The 13,209-nt window shown below is 48.3% G+C and overlaps 1 protein-coding gene across 2 annotated transcripts in view; it reads left to right on the forward strand.

The window, feature by feature from the left end:
- Il16 (interleukin 16) overlaps positions 1-13,209 on the forward strand; it is an 83,829-nt gene that overhangs the window by 64,414 nt on the left and 6,206 nt on the right. Inside the window, exons 12-15 of one of the 2 annotated variants that reach the window (XM_027407558.2) lie at positions 541-1,022; positions 6,564-6,717; positions 8,952-10,047; positions 10,777-10,945. In XM_027407558.2, coding sequence (XP_027263359.2) covers positions 541-1,022; positions 6,564-6,717; positions 8,952-10,047; positions 10,777-10,945 — 1,901 coding nt within the window. Of the gene's footprint in view, positions 1-540; positions 1,023-6,563; positions 6,718-8,951; positions 10,048-10,776; positions 10,946-13,209 lie in introns of those variants that run through there. The other variant, XM_027407559.2, reaches the window with a different exon arrangement.

The following is a 13,209-nucleotide window of genomic DNA, read 5'->3' on the forward strand; positions in this document are numbered from 1 at the left end:
GCTGAGGCAGAGTGCAGTGTGTAAGATGTCTTTTAGGTTTCTTGGGGATCCACTCCTATGCAAGTGAGTGGAATAGCGGAGTGGAGCTTGGTGGAACTGAAATCTGCCAGCCCCGGGGCCCTGCATGGTCCAGTTGGGGTTACCTAGAGTTGGCAGCAATGGCTAGCTCAATCTAAGCCATCCTCACTCCCATCAGACCCCAAGACTGGCATGGTATTTCTCTGCAGCTGCAAAGCCCTGGAAGGGCTCACAGCTAAAAGCATTTCCACATAGCTGGGACACCAAGCTCTTGTACAGTGAGTCATGTTGGGTGGCCAGAATGGCGCATCTCTGTGTTGGTCACTTGCCGTCTCAGAAAGGCTGAGTGATTTTCTCAACTCAAAGTTAGAAAACTCATTGGAGTCCAAACCCAAGTCTGTGAGGCTCAGAGTCTAAGGTGCCTGCCACTGAGCAGTGGGATTTACAGAATGCTGTCTGCAGTCCTAGGGGTGTCTGGTCTTCGGAGGCTCAGCTAAGGGTTTCCTTGTACTTCCCATGCAGGTGTCAAAAGGCTGGAGAGCAGCTGGCATGGGCGACCCACCTTGGAGAAGGAACGCGAGAAGCACTCAGCACCCCCTCATCGAAGGGCCCAGAAGATCATGGTCCGCTCCAGCAGCGACAGCAGCTACATGTCTGGGTCACCAGGGGGAAGCCCCTGCAGTGCAGGTGCGGAGCCACAGCCTTCTGAGAGGGAAGGCTGCACACACAGTCCCAGCCTGCCCCCAGGGCAGGAGCAAGAGCCCTGCCCCGGGGTCCCATCCAGGCCTCTTCAGGAGAGCCCGCCCCTTCCTGAGAGCCTGGAAAGAGACAGCCACCCACCACTGAGACTGAAGAAATCTTTTGAGATTTTGGTGAGAAAGCCGACATCCTCCAAACCCAAGCCTCCACCCAGAAAATACTTTAAAAATGACAGCGAGCCTCAGAAGAAACTGGAAGAGAAGGTCACAGACCCTTCTGGGCACACCTTGTCCACATGCAGCCAGGTAGGAGGGTGTGCGCAGTGGGACACATGTCCCCTGCATCGTGCACAGCTGCTCTTGAGCATTAGAAATACCTGCAGGTCTCCTGTACTCTGGCATAGAGAAACACTCTCTTTAGGCCCACTGTGGAGAGACACGGGAAGCTTCGCAAAACCAAAGTGGAGGTTCTGGGCTTGCCAGCTGTTGGCACTAACATTCAGAGTTCTCTCTGCATTGTCTTGAGTGTGTGGTGGATCAGCAGCAGGGTCACTCCATGTTGGTGAGGCTGAGCCAGGGAATCTCAGGTGTTCTGCTTACCCACAAGTTGTCACCTAAATAATTAAGAGAGCAAGAACTCTGTGGGGATATGGGGTGGTTGTGAGAAACTAGTCCCATTACTCATTCTTAACTTTGTTTCCCGTAGGTGGGGAGACTGGGGGAACCAATCTCTCTAAGTCTAGGCGTCTTTAGCTGCTACTTGGGGCGTCTTTGAGCGCCCCCTCTACCGGCTGTTGTGAGAATTACATCCCCCTTCAGTATCTACTAGTCCACAGAGCCATGCTTTTCCTCACCACCTGTCAAGATCTCCTTCCTTCCAGCCCTACTCCCCAAAGAAGGCAGGAAATCAATCACTGAAACTTTTAACAAAGGGCTCTATGCTAGATATGCTTACGCATATTGTCTCAGTTCATCCTTGCAAGGGCCTGAGGGTGAATGTCCCAGTTACCAGAAAAGGAACTTACTTAAGTTCACGTGTGTGTGTGTGTGTGTGTGTGTGTGTGTGTGTGTGTGTGTGTGTGTGTGTGTGTGTGTGTGTGTGTGTGTGTGTGTGTGTGTGTGTGTGTGTGTGTGTGTGTGTGTGTGTGTGTGTGTGTGTGTGTGTGTGTGTGTGTGTGTGTGTGTGTGTGTGTGTGTGTGTGTGTGTGTGTGTGTGTGTGTGTGTGTGTGTGGTGTGTGTGTGTGTGTGTGTGTGTGTGTGTGTGTGGTGAAGCCCTGGGAATCCCCGTACAAGAAGTCAAAATGCAGGTTGGTTGAGTTCCCTGGCGAAGGCACAGTGGAGGAAGAAGGAGTCATGTTACCAAACAGGAAGTGCAGACTTTCAGGCAGCTGAAGGGGCAGGGCAGGGCTGACTAGCAACCAGGAATGGGCTATCTCGTGGATATGCTTCTGTGACCCCCCCTCCCCTTTCAGCAAATATGCCATTGCTTCTGGGTCTGAGACTGAATCTAGAAGGCAAATCAGAAGCAGGTGAGAAGGTAGACTTTTCGCTTTCCTCCTACAGATGAAGGAAAGGAGAACAGGTGCCCTTGGGCTTCCTGATTGGGTGGGGCCCATGTAGGGCAGGGAGCATTGCCAAGTTAGGCAGCCAGAAGAGGAAGCAGGTTTTCTGCGGGGAAGGGCAGGCAAGGAGCCAAGGCATTAAAGAAAGCACATGGACACATGTAAACACATGTGCATGAGTTCACGCACACAGGCACACAGCAGACACAGACACACACAGACACACACAGACACACACAGACACACACACACACACAGTGCTTTTTCAGATTCAGCATCCCAATCTTGAGCAGTTTGCCCGGCCCTGCCTTTGGCTTCCTCCCTGTCCTCACCAGTAACATGATCCCCACTTAACACAAAGGCTATTCTGTGGCTGCTTTTTTGTTTTGTTTTGTTTTGTTTTTTTGGTCCACTCTCCATCATCTCCCATGGCCAGCAGACCTTTCTGTAACTTATTCACACAACCAACAGAGCATTGTTGTGCTGGGAGAGAGATCACAAAGGCAGGATTCTAGCCTGGCAGAAAACAGGAAGCAATTGGCTTTGTACACCATTCTTCACACATTCTTGGCCACTCCCGGCCTTTCTGAGTAGATCTTGTTGCCTGTGGTTCCATGTTCGACCCCTCTTGCCCTCTGTCCACTTTCTCCCTTTTCTTCTTATCCTCCTACCTTCTTATCTCATTCCTCTTTGTAGTCCTTTCTCTCTAGGGTCCTTAGACCCTTCTCAAGCAGATATATATGACAGTCTATGCATGTTTCCCATTTAATGAAACTTAAGGCAATCCAATTTTCTCTACCAAAATGACCTTCAAAATTTCCCATGGGGCTGGTGAGATGACACAAGAGCACTGGCTGCTTTTCTAAAGGGTCTGAGCTCCATGCCCAGCACCTACTTGGTGACTAATAATTGCCTGTAACTCCTGTTCTTGGGGATCTGAGGCCCCCTTCTGTCATCTGTGAGTACTGTATATACCACTCACATTGAAGAAAACTATATTGTCTTCTCTGTTGAATCCGTATCTCTCACCCTCTTGCCCTCTTCCCTCCCTTAATCTCATTCGCCAAATGCTGAGTCAGAAAACATTTGCCTGAGAAAATTTTATTCAGAAGTCAAATTAATTTTAGGATTAATGTTAAAGACTTCTTCAAAAGAGAATGCAACATCAGAGGTGTTGGTTAAAAGGTAAAACATGGAGGGCAAGGGGAGATAGCTCATGGGTATAGGGCCTGCAGTGAAGCATAAGGGCCTGAGCAAAGTCCCAGAACCCATGTCAAAAACAACAGCATCAAGCCAGCAAGGGGAGGCAGAGACAGGCAGATTCCTGGTACTTGCTGCTAGTCAGCCAGACCAGGGAGAGACCATCTCAAAAATCAGGCAGACAGCTCCTGAGGAGCACCTGAAGTTGTCCCTCTGGACTCCATACCCATATACACACAGGCATATAAGTACCTACTTTTGTGTATACATACATGTGTATATGTAGATACACAGGAAAGAAAGGAAGGAAGAGGAAAAGGGGATATACATACAATGGAATACTTCTCAGCTCTAAAGAAAAATTAAAGTAAAAAATTCTCAGAAAATTGTTTTTCAGGAAAATGGATGGACTTACAACATATAATATTAAGTGAGTTCATACAGTCTCAGAAATAAACCATATGTTCATCTGAGAATAATGAGATCTAGCCAATAATACATATGTACATGTAAACAAATGTACAGATGAGTGCAGTATAACATGAAGGAAGAGCAAGAAACCTTGAACACAAGGGATGAGGAAAGACTGAGTACAGGCAATGGAAAGGCATTGTAAACATTATTTTTCTAATGATCATTTGATCATAGAATTTTTTTCCTTTGGTGGCAGATAAGTACAGAAAATATGTATGATAACGAAATTGTAAAATTGACTGTGAAGCTTCACAACTTTTATTTCAAAGCCCAATTCTAACTGTATATGAGTTCATTAAATTGGATAGACTTTGGGTCTGGTTAATTTTGGCATGTGATATTTTATTTATTTATAAGGGTTTTTTAAAATAAGAAAGTTAATTTAAAAAAAATAAAAGTAAGACAAACAGACAGACATTGTCCTAGTTCCTTTTCTATTGTTGAGAAGATACACCATGACCAAGGTAGCTTATGGAAAAATTTGTTAGGGTTATGGTTCCAGAGGTTAGAGTTCATGACCATAATGATAGGGAGGATGACAGCAGATATACAGACATGATGCTGGACCAGTAGCTGAGAGCTTACATGTTGAGACTACAATGAGAGAGAGAGAGAGAGAGAGAGAGAGAGAGAGAGAGAGAGAGAACTGGAACCGTATGGACTTTGAAACCTCAAAGCCCACCCACAGAGACACAACTCACCAACAAGGCCATACCTCCTAATCCTACCCAAACAGTTCCACTAACTGGTGACCAAGCACTCAAATACATGAGCCTATGAGGGCCATTCTCATTCAATCCACCACAGACATGCATCAGAGTCTTTTCCAAGATGACTTGCTGGCATTGGCTATGCCATTGTGTAAAAGCACCAACAGTCTGTGGGTACAGATGGCTGTCACCTCACATAGCCCCTAACAGGATATAGTCAGTTTTCCTGTGTGGCAAACATCTTGGAGAAGAACAGATGTTATTGTTGACTTGCTATTAAGTGCTAATGGAACTAGCTCAGGAAGGCCTCTTTGGATGCTCTGACCCTCATATTTCAGAACACTTGCTTAAGTCTTCACCTTCAAGCAGGGGCCTTGGGCTGGCCAATAACTGTGACCTTTTTCCAACTGTTCTACTTCTTTCTTTCCCAAAGAATGTATGCAGACAGCAGAGACACTAAGTCTGAGAGCCCGGGCATTTGGCCTGTCTTATTTTAATCCTAAATGAGGCAAGTGTTTCTGCTTCTGTCCTTCTTCTGGAAGAAGGCCTGTAGCCTTGTCACCTGGCCCATCATGGCCTGACTCCTCAATGAACAGGTCTTGGGAGCCACCCCAGCACAAAAAAACAAAATGTTTCTCTTCCATAAAAACATGTGTCAGAAGCATCATCTACATGGGTCCTGGCACTGCCTTTTCTTCTAGAGAGGGCACCATGCTTGCTGCCATGCGTGGTTGCCTGGAAAATCTCAGTTTTGTTCCAGAGGCAGATGCAAAGCATTTCTCAGGCAAGCCTTCTGTGCTGCTGAGGTCCAATGTGCCCTCTGCTGTCTCTGGACCCTGCATCTCACTCAGGCCTTGTGGGAACTCTACCTAAATAGTAGATGGCTACTTGATGCCTGGTTCAGCTCCTCACAGCCTGCTTTAAGGAGATTCCTGAGGCAGCATCCCTCTGCATGGAGAAACAAAGTCTGCAGACGATTGGTGGTGTCTCTCTAGGTGCTGCAGAGGGGAGCCAGAACGCAATTCTGACTAGGTTCTAATTACTCTGGGAATCTCAGTGTGAAGCTCAGTCGCTAGAGTGCTTGCCTTGCAGACAAGAACCTGGATTTGACCTCTAACACCACAGAAAACCAGTGTGGTGGTACATGCCTTGGTGAATGCAAGCGTTTTGGGTCATCCTTGACTACACAGAGATCTTGAGACTAGCTTAGGACACATAAGACCTTGCCTCAAACAAAAGAAAACAAATTTGCAACTGGCAAGAAGGTCCAGTGGGCAAAGGTGCTTGTCGCCAAGAGTGATGACCTGAGTCCAATCCTCAGGACCCATGTGGTAGAAGTAGAGAAGCGATTTCCACACATTGTCCTCTGATCTTCATGTGTGTGCTGGGAACACAATAAAAGCAATGTAATTTTAAAAACCTAAAACCAACAAGGGAAGCAACTGACATGCTTTTCTTTTGAGTGGTCTTAGGTCTTAACTTAGGCAGCACTAGGGGGCAGTTTCTTTGGCCCCTGCATGTGCCTTTGGGTCAGGTAGTTTGGCCAACATGCTGTTGTAAGCCAAGTAGTGCCAGCACCTTCTTTACCCCGACCTCTTGCGCCCATCGCAGACAGCCAGTAACTTGCTGTACCTATGAGGCATGCCCATATTGGGCCCAGCAGGTTGTTGGAAGCCCAGGGACCCCCGGGAGCATCCAAAAGGGGTTAACTGTGCAGCGACAGCCCTGTGTGTGTGTGTGTGGGGCGGTTGGGGGAGGAACGCTTCCCCACTGCTGCTGTGAAATTTCCCTTTAGGGGTGTCTCAATATTCACTCTCAAGTCCTAATCAAAGAGTGCCTTGCCTTCTCGCAGCTGGAGGCTACCGTTTTGACACAGTCTGGCTTCCTGTTTACACCACAGGAAACCAGAGAGCTGCTGCCTCTGCTGCCTCAGGAAGACACTGCAGGGAGAAGCCCCTGCGCCACTGCCTGCTGTCCAGGACCTGCAGTCAGCACACAGACTTCACAGACTTCGTCCTCCACAGAGGGGGAGCCAAGGAGGAGTGCCAGTCCAGGTGAGCCACCATGGGGATCTTCCAAAGGAAGACCTCTCCGGAGAAAGTTTTATGGATCAAGTAGGAGCTAGAGTTTGGTCTGAGGTCAGTGCCTTGCATGGACACAGCAGACAGAGCCAGTGACTGGGGTTGATGGACGGTGAGGCTCCTAGGGTGCTGGGGCAGGTAGACAGGGGAAGTGCTCTTCAGAGTGAGAAGAGTCCTGGCTGAAGCGGTGATGCCAGGGAGGTGGTGGTACAATTGCTGGCCATTCTTGAGGGTCTACATGGAAAGATGTCCAAAGATCACAGCTAACCCAGCTATCCCGAGCAGCTGAATAACATGGGTGTCAGCAAGACAGCATGCGTCATGCATTATGTTCAAATCTGAGAGTGCAGCATGGGAAAAGCAGGGCTTGGCTGATGGTTACCACATCCAGGAGGTGGATGGCAAATGGTCCAAGTGGTACATCTGTCAATACAATGGCATGGCTTGAGTGTTTGCTGGCTTACTAGAAAGAATAGAGGATCCTGGGTTCACCCTTCATTAACTGTGATTCTAGGCAATTTACTTTGCCTTTGTGGGTTCATTCATTGGTCAGCAAGTATTAAAGACCACACAGAATCCTGATGAGTGACTCACTACAGCTAGAACACAGTGAACGGTGGGTGTGTGAGGCTAATTTGGTGCTAAAGATGAGGGAGAAAGGGATGCTCCAAACAGGTTCCTGCCCTGAGGAGCTCCCAGTGTGGCAGGGGGTGAACAGGGAGGCTACAAACCATATTCCTTAAGCACATGGAGATCTCTGGAGAGTAAAGGACAATATGAGTGGAATGATCTAGATATCTCACCCGGAGAGGTGCCCCACCAAGGGAGACTCCACCTCCTCACCCTTCCTTCCCTTGGTTATCCTAATTGAGGACACACCCTAGTTTGCAGTGGACTTGCCTGTAGAACTCTGGACTCTAAATTGTTACCATACCAGCCCCTTATAGCTGAACAGTTTGTAAATGCAGAAACAGCCTATGGGCCAGACATACTTGTTAAAGTCCTGGAGTCGCTAGTGCCCATCCAGACCTTCATGATCATGCATGGCTTTTCTTTGGTATTGTAAGAGTTCAGTGTTCTACTTCCCTAGAGGCTGGGCATTGTGACAAGAGATGGGAGGAAGCAGTGTTCCTCAAACAAGGGTGCATTGTCATATGAAGACTCCCTGAAACATGTGGTCCAAGCAGCCTAGTCTTAAGCAGAGAAGGATGAGGCATGGGAAACACAGAGAACCGACAGTGGTATCTCTCTCGAATGCTAGGGCTCAGGGCCCAACCTCCCCTGTTTCTAGGGAAGGGAGTTGAGTGCAGAGTCTCCCCAGCCTATGCAGGTAGATGTCAGTTTAATATTATCTTATTCTGAGAAAGTTTTTGCCATGCTGCCCCTTGGACATGGCAGCCTGAGAACATCAAGGACATACAGTGGATGATACAATGAAACACCTCTATGGGGTTAACCACATCCCGATTGCCTGGACTATAGTCCAGATATATCAGCTCAGAACTGAGAAATGGACCCTTCAGATTCCAATGCATAGCCAACATTCAAAATCAATGACACATAGCCTTTTCTCTACCTGGAACAGTTTTATCAGTTCTTTTGATCGAGAAAGCTCATTTTCCAAGCAAGCTGGTCAATGACCTGAGTGTGGGCAGAGTATCACACTCACATGACTTCATATCAAGATGAGAGAGCCTCAGTAAGTGGTACACATCCCACCAGTAGGCAGACTCATCCTTGCCACTTTTGAATGACATGGATAGTCCAAATCAAATACGATGACCAACATGAGGCATATGGAGTGAAAGTTTAAAAGGCAAAAGAATTGCTTTCACTTAATATTTCTCCTATGTTATCTGTGTGAACTGCTTTAGACAGTGGTGAGGACATTAGAGTGGGCAGAGAGGTGGTGACATGAGGTCTGGCCTGACTTTGACAACCCTGGCCCCTCATCTTCTTCGTTGCTAGGGTTCTCTCTTGTCAAATGATAGTGCAAGTATTTCCCAAGGACACATCTAGCTGTAGGACGTTAAGATGGTAGAAGGTACCGTCCTCTGGTTCTTCAGTTTTGCCTGTTGGCACCCCAGTTAGGTAACAGTCCTTGGAGCCAGCCCCCAACGTGTCTCTTCAGCATTGTAACTTGAATTTCGAAAGAAAATCCCCAGTGAGGTGTCACACTCAGGTCTGCCTTTGTTTCTGCCCACCAGCCTCACCAGGAAAACACCCACTGCTGAAGAGGCAGACGCGGATGGACTATAGCTTTGATACCAGCACTGAAGATCCTTGGGTTAGAATTTCCGACTGCATCAAAAACTTATTTAGCCCCATCATGAGTGAGAACCATAGCCATATGCCACTACAGGCCACCACCAGCCTGGGTGAAGAGGATGGGACACAGGGCCACCCAGAAGGGGTCCTGTCAAAAATGGACACTGCCAATGGTGCTCCCAGAGTTCACAAGTCAGCAGATGGCTGCACTGTGAAGAAGGGGCCCCCAGTGGCCCCCAAGCCAGCCTGGTTTCGTCAGAGCTTGAAAGGTCTGAGGAATCGTGTACCAGACCCCAGAAGATTCCCGGAAGTAGCCTCAGCAGCTACTCAGCCAGCACCTGTTTCCAGGGAGCCTTCAGTGCCACACTCAAAGGCCTCCCCCTCCTCCTCTACCTCCTCCTCTATCAGGCAGAGAATCAGCTCTTTTGAAAACTTTGGCTCCTCACAACTGCCAGAGAGAGGAGTCCAGAGACTGAGCCTGCAGCCCAGCTCTGGGGAGACCACCAAACTTCCAGGAAAGCAAGATGGAGGACAGTTTTCTGGTCTCTCAGGACGAGGGACTACAGTCTCTGCTAAGTACAGACAGATAGAAATAGAGCCTATAGCCATAGGCTTTCCTAACACCTCAGAGATCAGGGACCCAGGTATGTCTGAGTCTCCTCCCCCACGTCAGCGACCCAGCCCCAAAGCTCTCTCCCCAGACCCTCTCCTGAGACTGCTGACTACACATACTGAGGACACTCAAGGACCAGGCCTCAAGATGCCAAGTCAGCGGGCACGGAGCTTTCCCCTGACTAGGACTCAGTCCTGTGAGTCAAAGCTGATGGATGAAAAGGCCAGTAAGCTTTACTCCATCAGCAGCCAGTTATCATCAGCTGTCATGAAATCCCTGCTGTGCCTTCCATCTTCATTCTCCTGTGGCCAGATCACCTGTGTCCCCAAGGAAAGGATGTCTCCAAAGCCACCTTCCAATAGCAACACAGCTACAGAAGGTCTTGGTGAAGTCGTTGGCTCGGACACAGGGTTTTCCCTCAAGTGAGTGTCTGTGCCCTGCTTGCTCCCTGCTGTCCCCACTCCTTTATTTTATGTTATGCAGCAGTTAAACATTTCTCAGTCACATTTCTAGTTAAAAACCATTTCATCTCATGTGAGTGTGTGTGTGTGTGTGTGTGTGTGTGTGTGTGTGTGTGTGTACACATGTGCATTGTAGCTCTGTCTTCCGTGCTAAGGAGTAGTTTACACAATACCTGACTATGGCTCGGATGGGAAGTGGGGAAAATGACCAGGGCCCTGGTAAACTGCTCACAAACACACACGAGGCTGATGCATATCTGAAAGGTCCACTCACAGCTTAAAGAGCTCCAGGTGAGGTGAAGAGATGCTCTCCAACAAAAATCCATTTTGCTTTTCACATAGGCCCAGGACCTAGGCAGGGAGTAAGGGCATTTAGTCCTGTTTCAGTTCAGGCCCTTACTCTTCTTGTTATGAACAGAGTCCTGCCCTGTGTACCTTGCTTCCCTCTTTAGCCGGGGTTAGGAGGTGGATGAGACCTGTCACAGACATGGCTTGGTAGGGGGATCTGAAGCCCTCTCCTGAAGGACTGGGTCTATCCAGCTCGAATCGGCTGTGATTTATTTATTGCTTATGCTGCCAAGGATGGATATGTCATTATCAAATAACAGAGTTTCTGAAACTCTGAGTCCCTTGCAGGATGGAGTAGTTCAAGAATCCTGTTCTTCACACTGTGTTATCTGTTTGTGAAAGCCTTTCAGAGCTGAGGGAATATTCAGAGAGCCTCACGGAGCCCCGGGAAACTGAGGACAGGGACCACGGTTCTTCTCAGCCCGGCCAGTCAGTTATCTCCTTGCTGAGCTCAGAAGAACTGAAAAAACTCATCGAGGAAGTGAGAGTTCTAGACGAGGCGACATTGAAGGTAGGTTTCCTGTGTGCACATCTGCAGTGACAAGGGCTCCACATGGGCTGTTGTGGTCACCTCAGTTGGGCCAGAGGGGGTAAGTAGCTAAAGAAGTTTATGGACCTCAAGGCTTGTCATGGTGCTGGCATCAGGTCGAGGTTTTGTCCTGTCCATGTTAGAGGAACAACATGACCTTAGCTGGGATGGGAAGTGTGTGTGTGTGTGTGTGTGTGTGTGTAGCAGGGCTGAGGGTGTGGCCAGGCCCTTCATTTTATGAATGAGAAGGAGGTTGATGATCACAGAGCCAGGGTGCTCTGTCTCTAAGCTCAAGTCCAGTGCTGTGCCAACATCCCATGGGCTGCTGCCTTGGCACGAGTTTCCAGAGAGAAGCGGCAAGCCATAGCATTGCCAGTGGTAAACAGCATAGATGAGGCAAGCTCTCACCTTGAGGCTTTCATCGTTTCCGCTGCACACATCAAGGTGCTCTCCGGAGGGCCTCTGTGCCTCAGCCACCTCACTGGGAAAACCCCACTTGCCCCATAGTTGCTGAACACTGCCAACAGTGTGTAGAGAGGAAGTGGCCCAGCCAGAGCTAGAGCCAGCAGTCCAGAGACGGGCTCAAGCTCTCTGGAAACTTGTTGGGGCCTGCACTGAGATAATGCAGCCTAAGGAGTGAGGACTATCCTTTTCAACTGGAAGAGTCACAGCTGCCCTCCTGAGGTCAAAGGTGCAGGTGAGAATGATGATTCCAAGATGCCTCTGGGCTGTAATTTTTCCTCTGAGATTCTCACTAATCACCTATAGCCAGCATGAGCCACCAGTCCCCAGGGCCTGAATCAATGCAAATAATATGCTGGAGATGAAAGTGTTAGCAGAAGACATTTATTTATTTATTTATTTATTTATTTATTTATTTATAGCATGGCAGCCGTCCACAGGACACCCCCCCCAAAAAAAAAGCCTGAAAATAATCCCAAGTATGTGGGCAAACATGGGGTCAATGGGGCCTTCAGACTCAGAATACTACTCTGTCCTAGGAACTCCCCATTAAAAGATGGCAGAAGACTTGCAAGTGAGGGGCTCTAGTAGCCCATGACCAAGGGACTGCTTGGCCATGTTTTTATTTCCTAGTGCCATTTACAAACTAGTGGTCCAAGAGCCATTGGCTTGAAAATAAATTTTATTTGATCTTTTAAAGTTATCAGATTCTAAAAATAAGTCCTAAGATTTCTGACTATTTTGTTTAAAGGGAATGAGCCAGTAGCACTGAGTCTGCCTTCCTCAGAATTGGATGTGTTTAACTTGCCCTCTGAGCCTGTCACTTATGCCTGTCCATCTTGCCTATGTATGTGACCTCCCTGGATTTTGTGGGCTCTGGAGCTCCAGGTTCCAGCTCTAGACTAGAATGGGATCCCCTGCTTTTGGGTAGTGCAATAAGGTTTTCCTGGCTCCAGGCTGGGAGTTTCTGTTTCTCTCTCTTTCTCTCTCTCTCTCTCTCTCTCTCTCTCTCTCTCTCTCTCTCTCTCAGGCTGGGAGTTTCTGTTTCTCTCTCTCTGTGTCTCTGTGTCTCTGTGTCTCTGTCTCTCTCTCTCTTTCTTTCTCTCTCTCTCTTCTCTCTCTCTCTCTCTCTCTCTCTCAGGCTGGGAGTTTCTGTTTCTCTCTCTCTCTCTGTCTCTCTGTGTCTCTGTCTCTGTCTCTCTCTCTTTCTCTCTCTCTCTCTCTTTCTCTCTCTCTCTCTCTCTCTCTCTCTCTGTCTCTCTGTGTCTCTGTCTCTGTCTCTCTCTCTCTCTCTCTCTCTCTCTCTCTGTGTGTGTGTGTGTGTGTGTGTGTGTGTGTACACATTGGTACATGCTTAAATGATGGAGTGAGATGCCAGCTGGGCTCCTTACTGGTACTATGCTGGTAGAAGAGGGAGCAGCTAGCAATTGTGAAACAGCACTGGCCTCTGAGAGTTTGACCCACATGGCACCACCTGCCCTTGACCCACAATGTCACGGGAAAGCAGCATCTTCCAGCCTGAAGGGATCTCTAGCTGACTTAGCCATATGCAGCCCAGTCTGTGGAAGTTGGGTATGAATGGGTGAGTAAGAGAGGAAAAAGGCTGGGATTGCTGTTTTACATACATTTGTTTCCCCTCCTAAGCATCCTGTAATTCCTGTGTGATGAAACTGAAGTCTGAGGAGGTGTTAGTACTGGCCCAGCTGGTGTTTAATAAAACAAACCAGCATGGTGCTAAAGCATGTGTTAAATTGTTCCCACCGCCGCCACTGCAGTACCCAGTT

Source organism: Cricetulus griseus, chromosome 3, assembly GCF_003668045.3.
Source record: "Cricetulus griseus strain 17A/GY chromosome 3, alternate assembly CriGri-PICRH-1.0, whole genome shotgun sequence".
NCBI classification, from domain to species: Eukaryota; Metazoa; Chordata; class Mammalia; order Rodentia; family Cricetidae; genus Cricetulus; species Cricetulus griseus.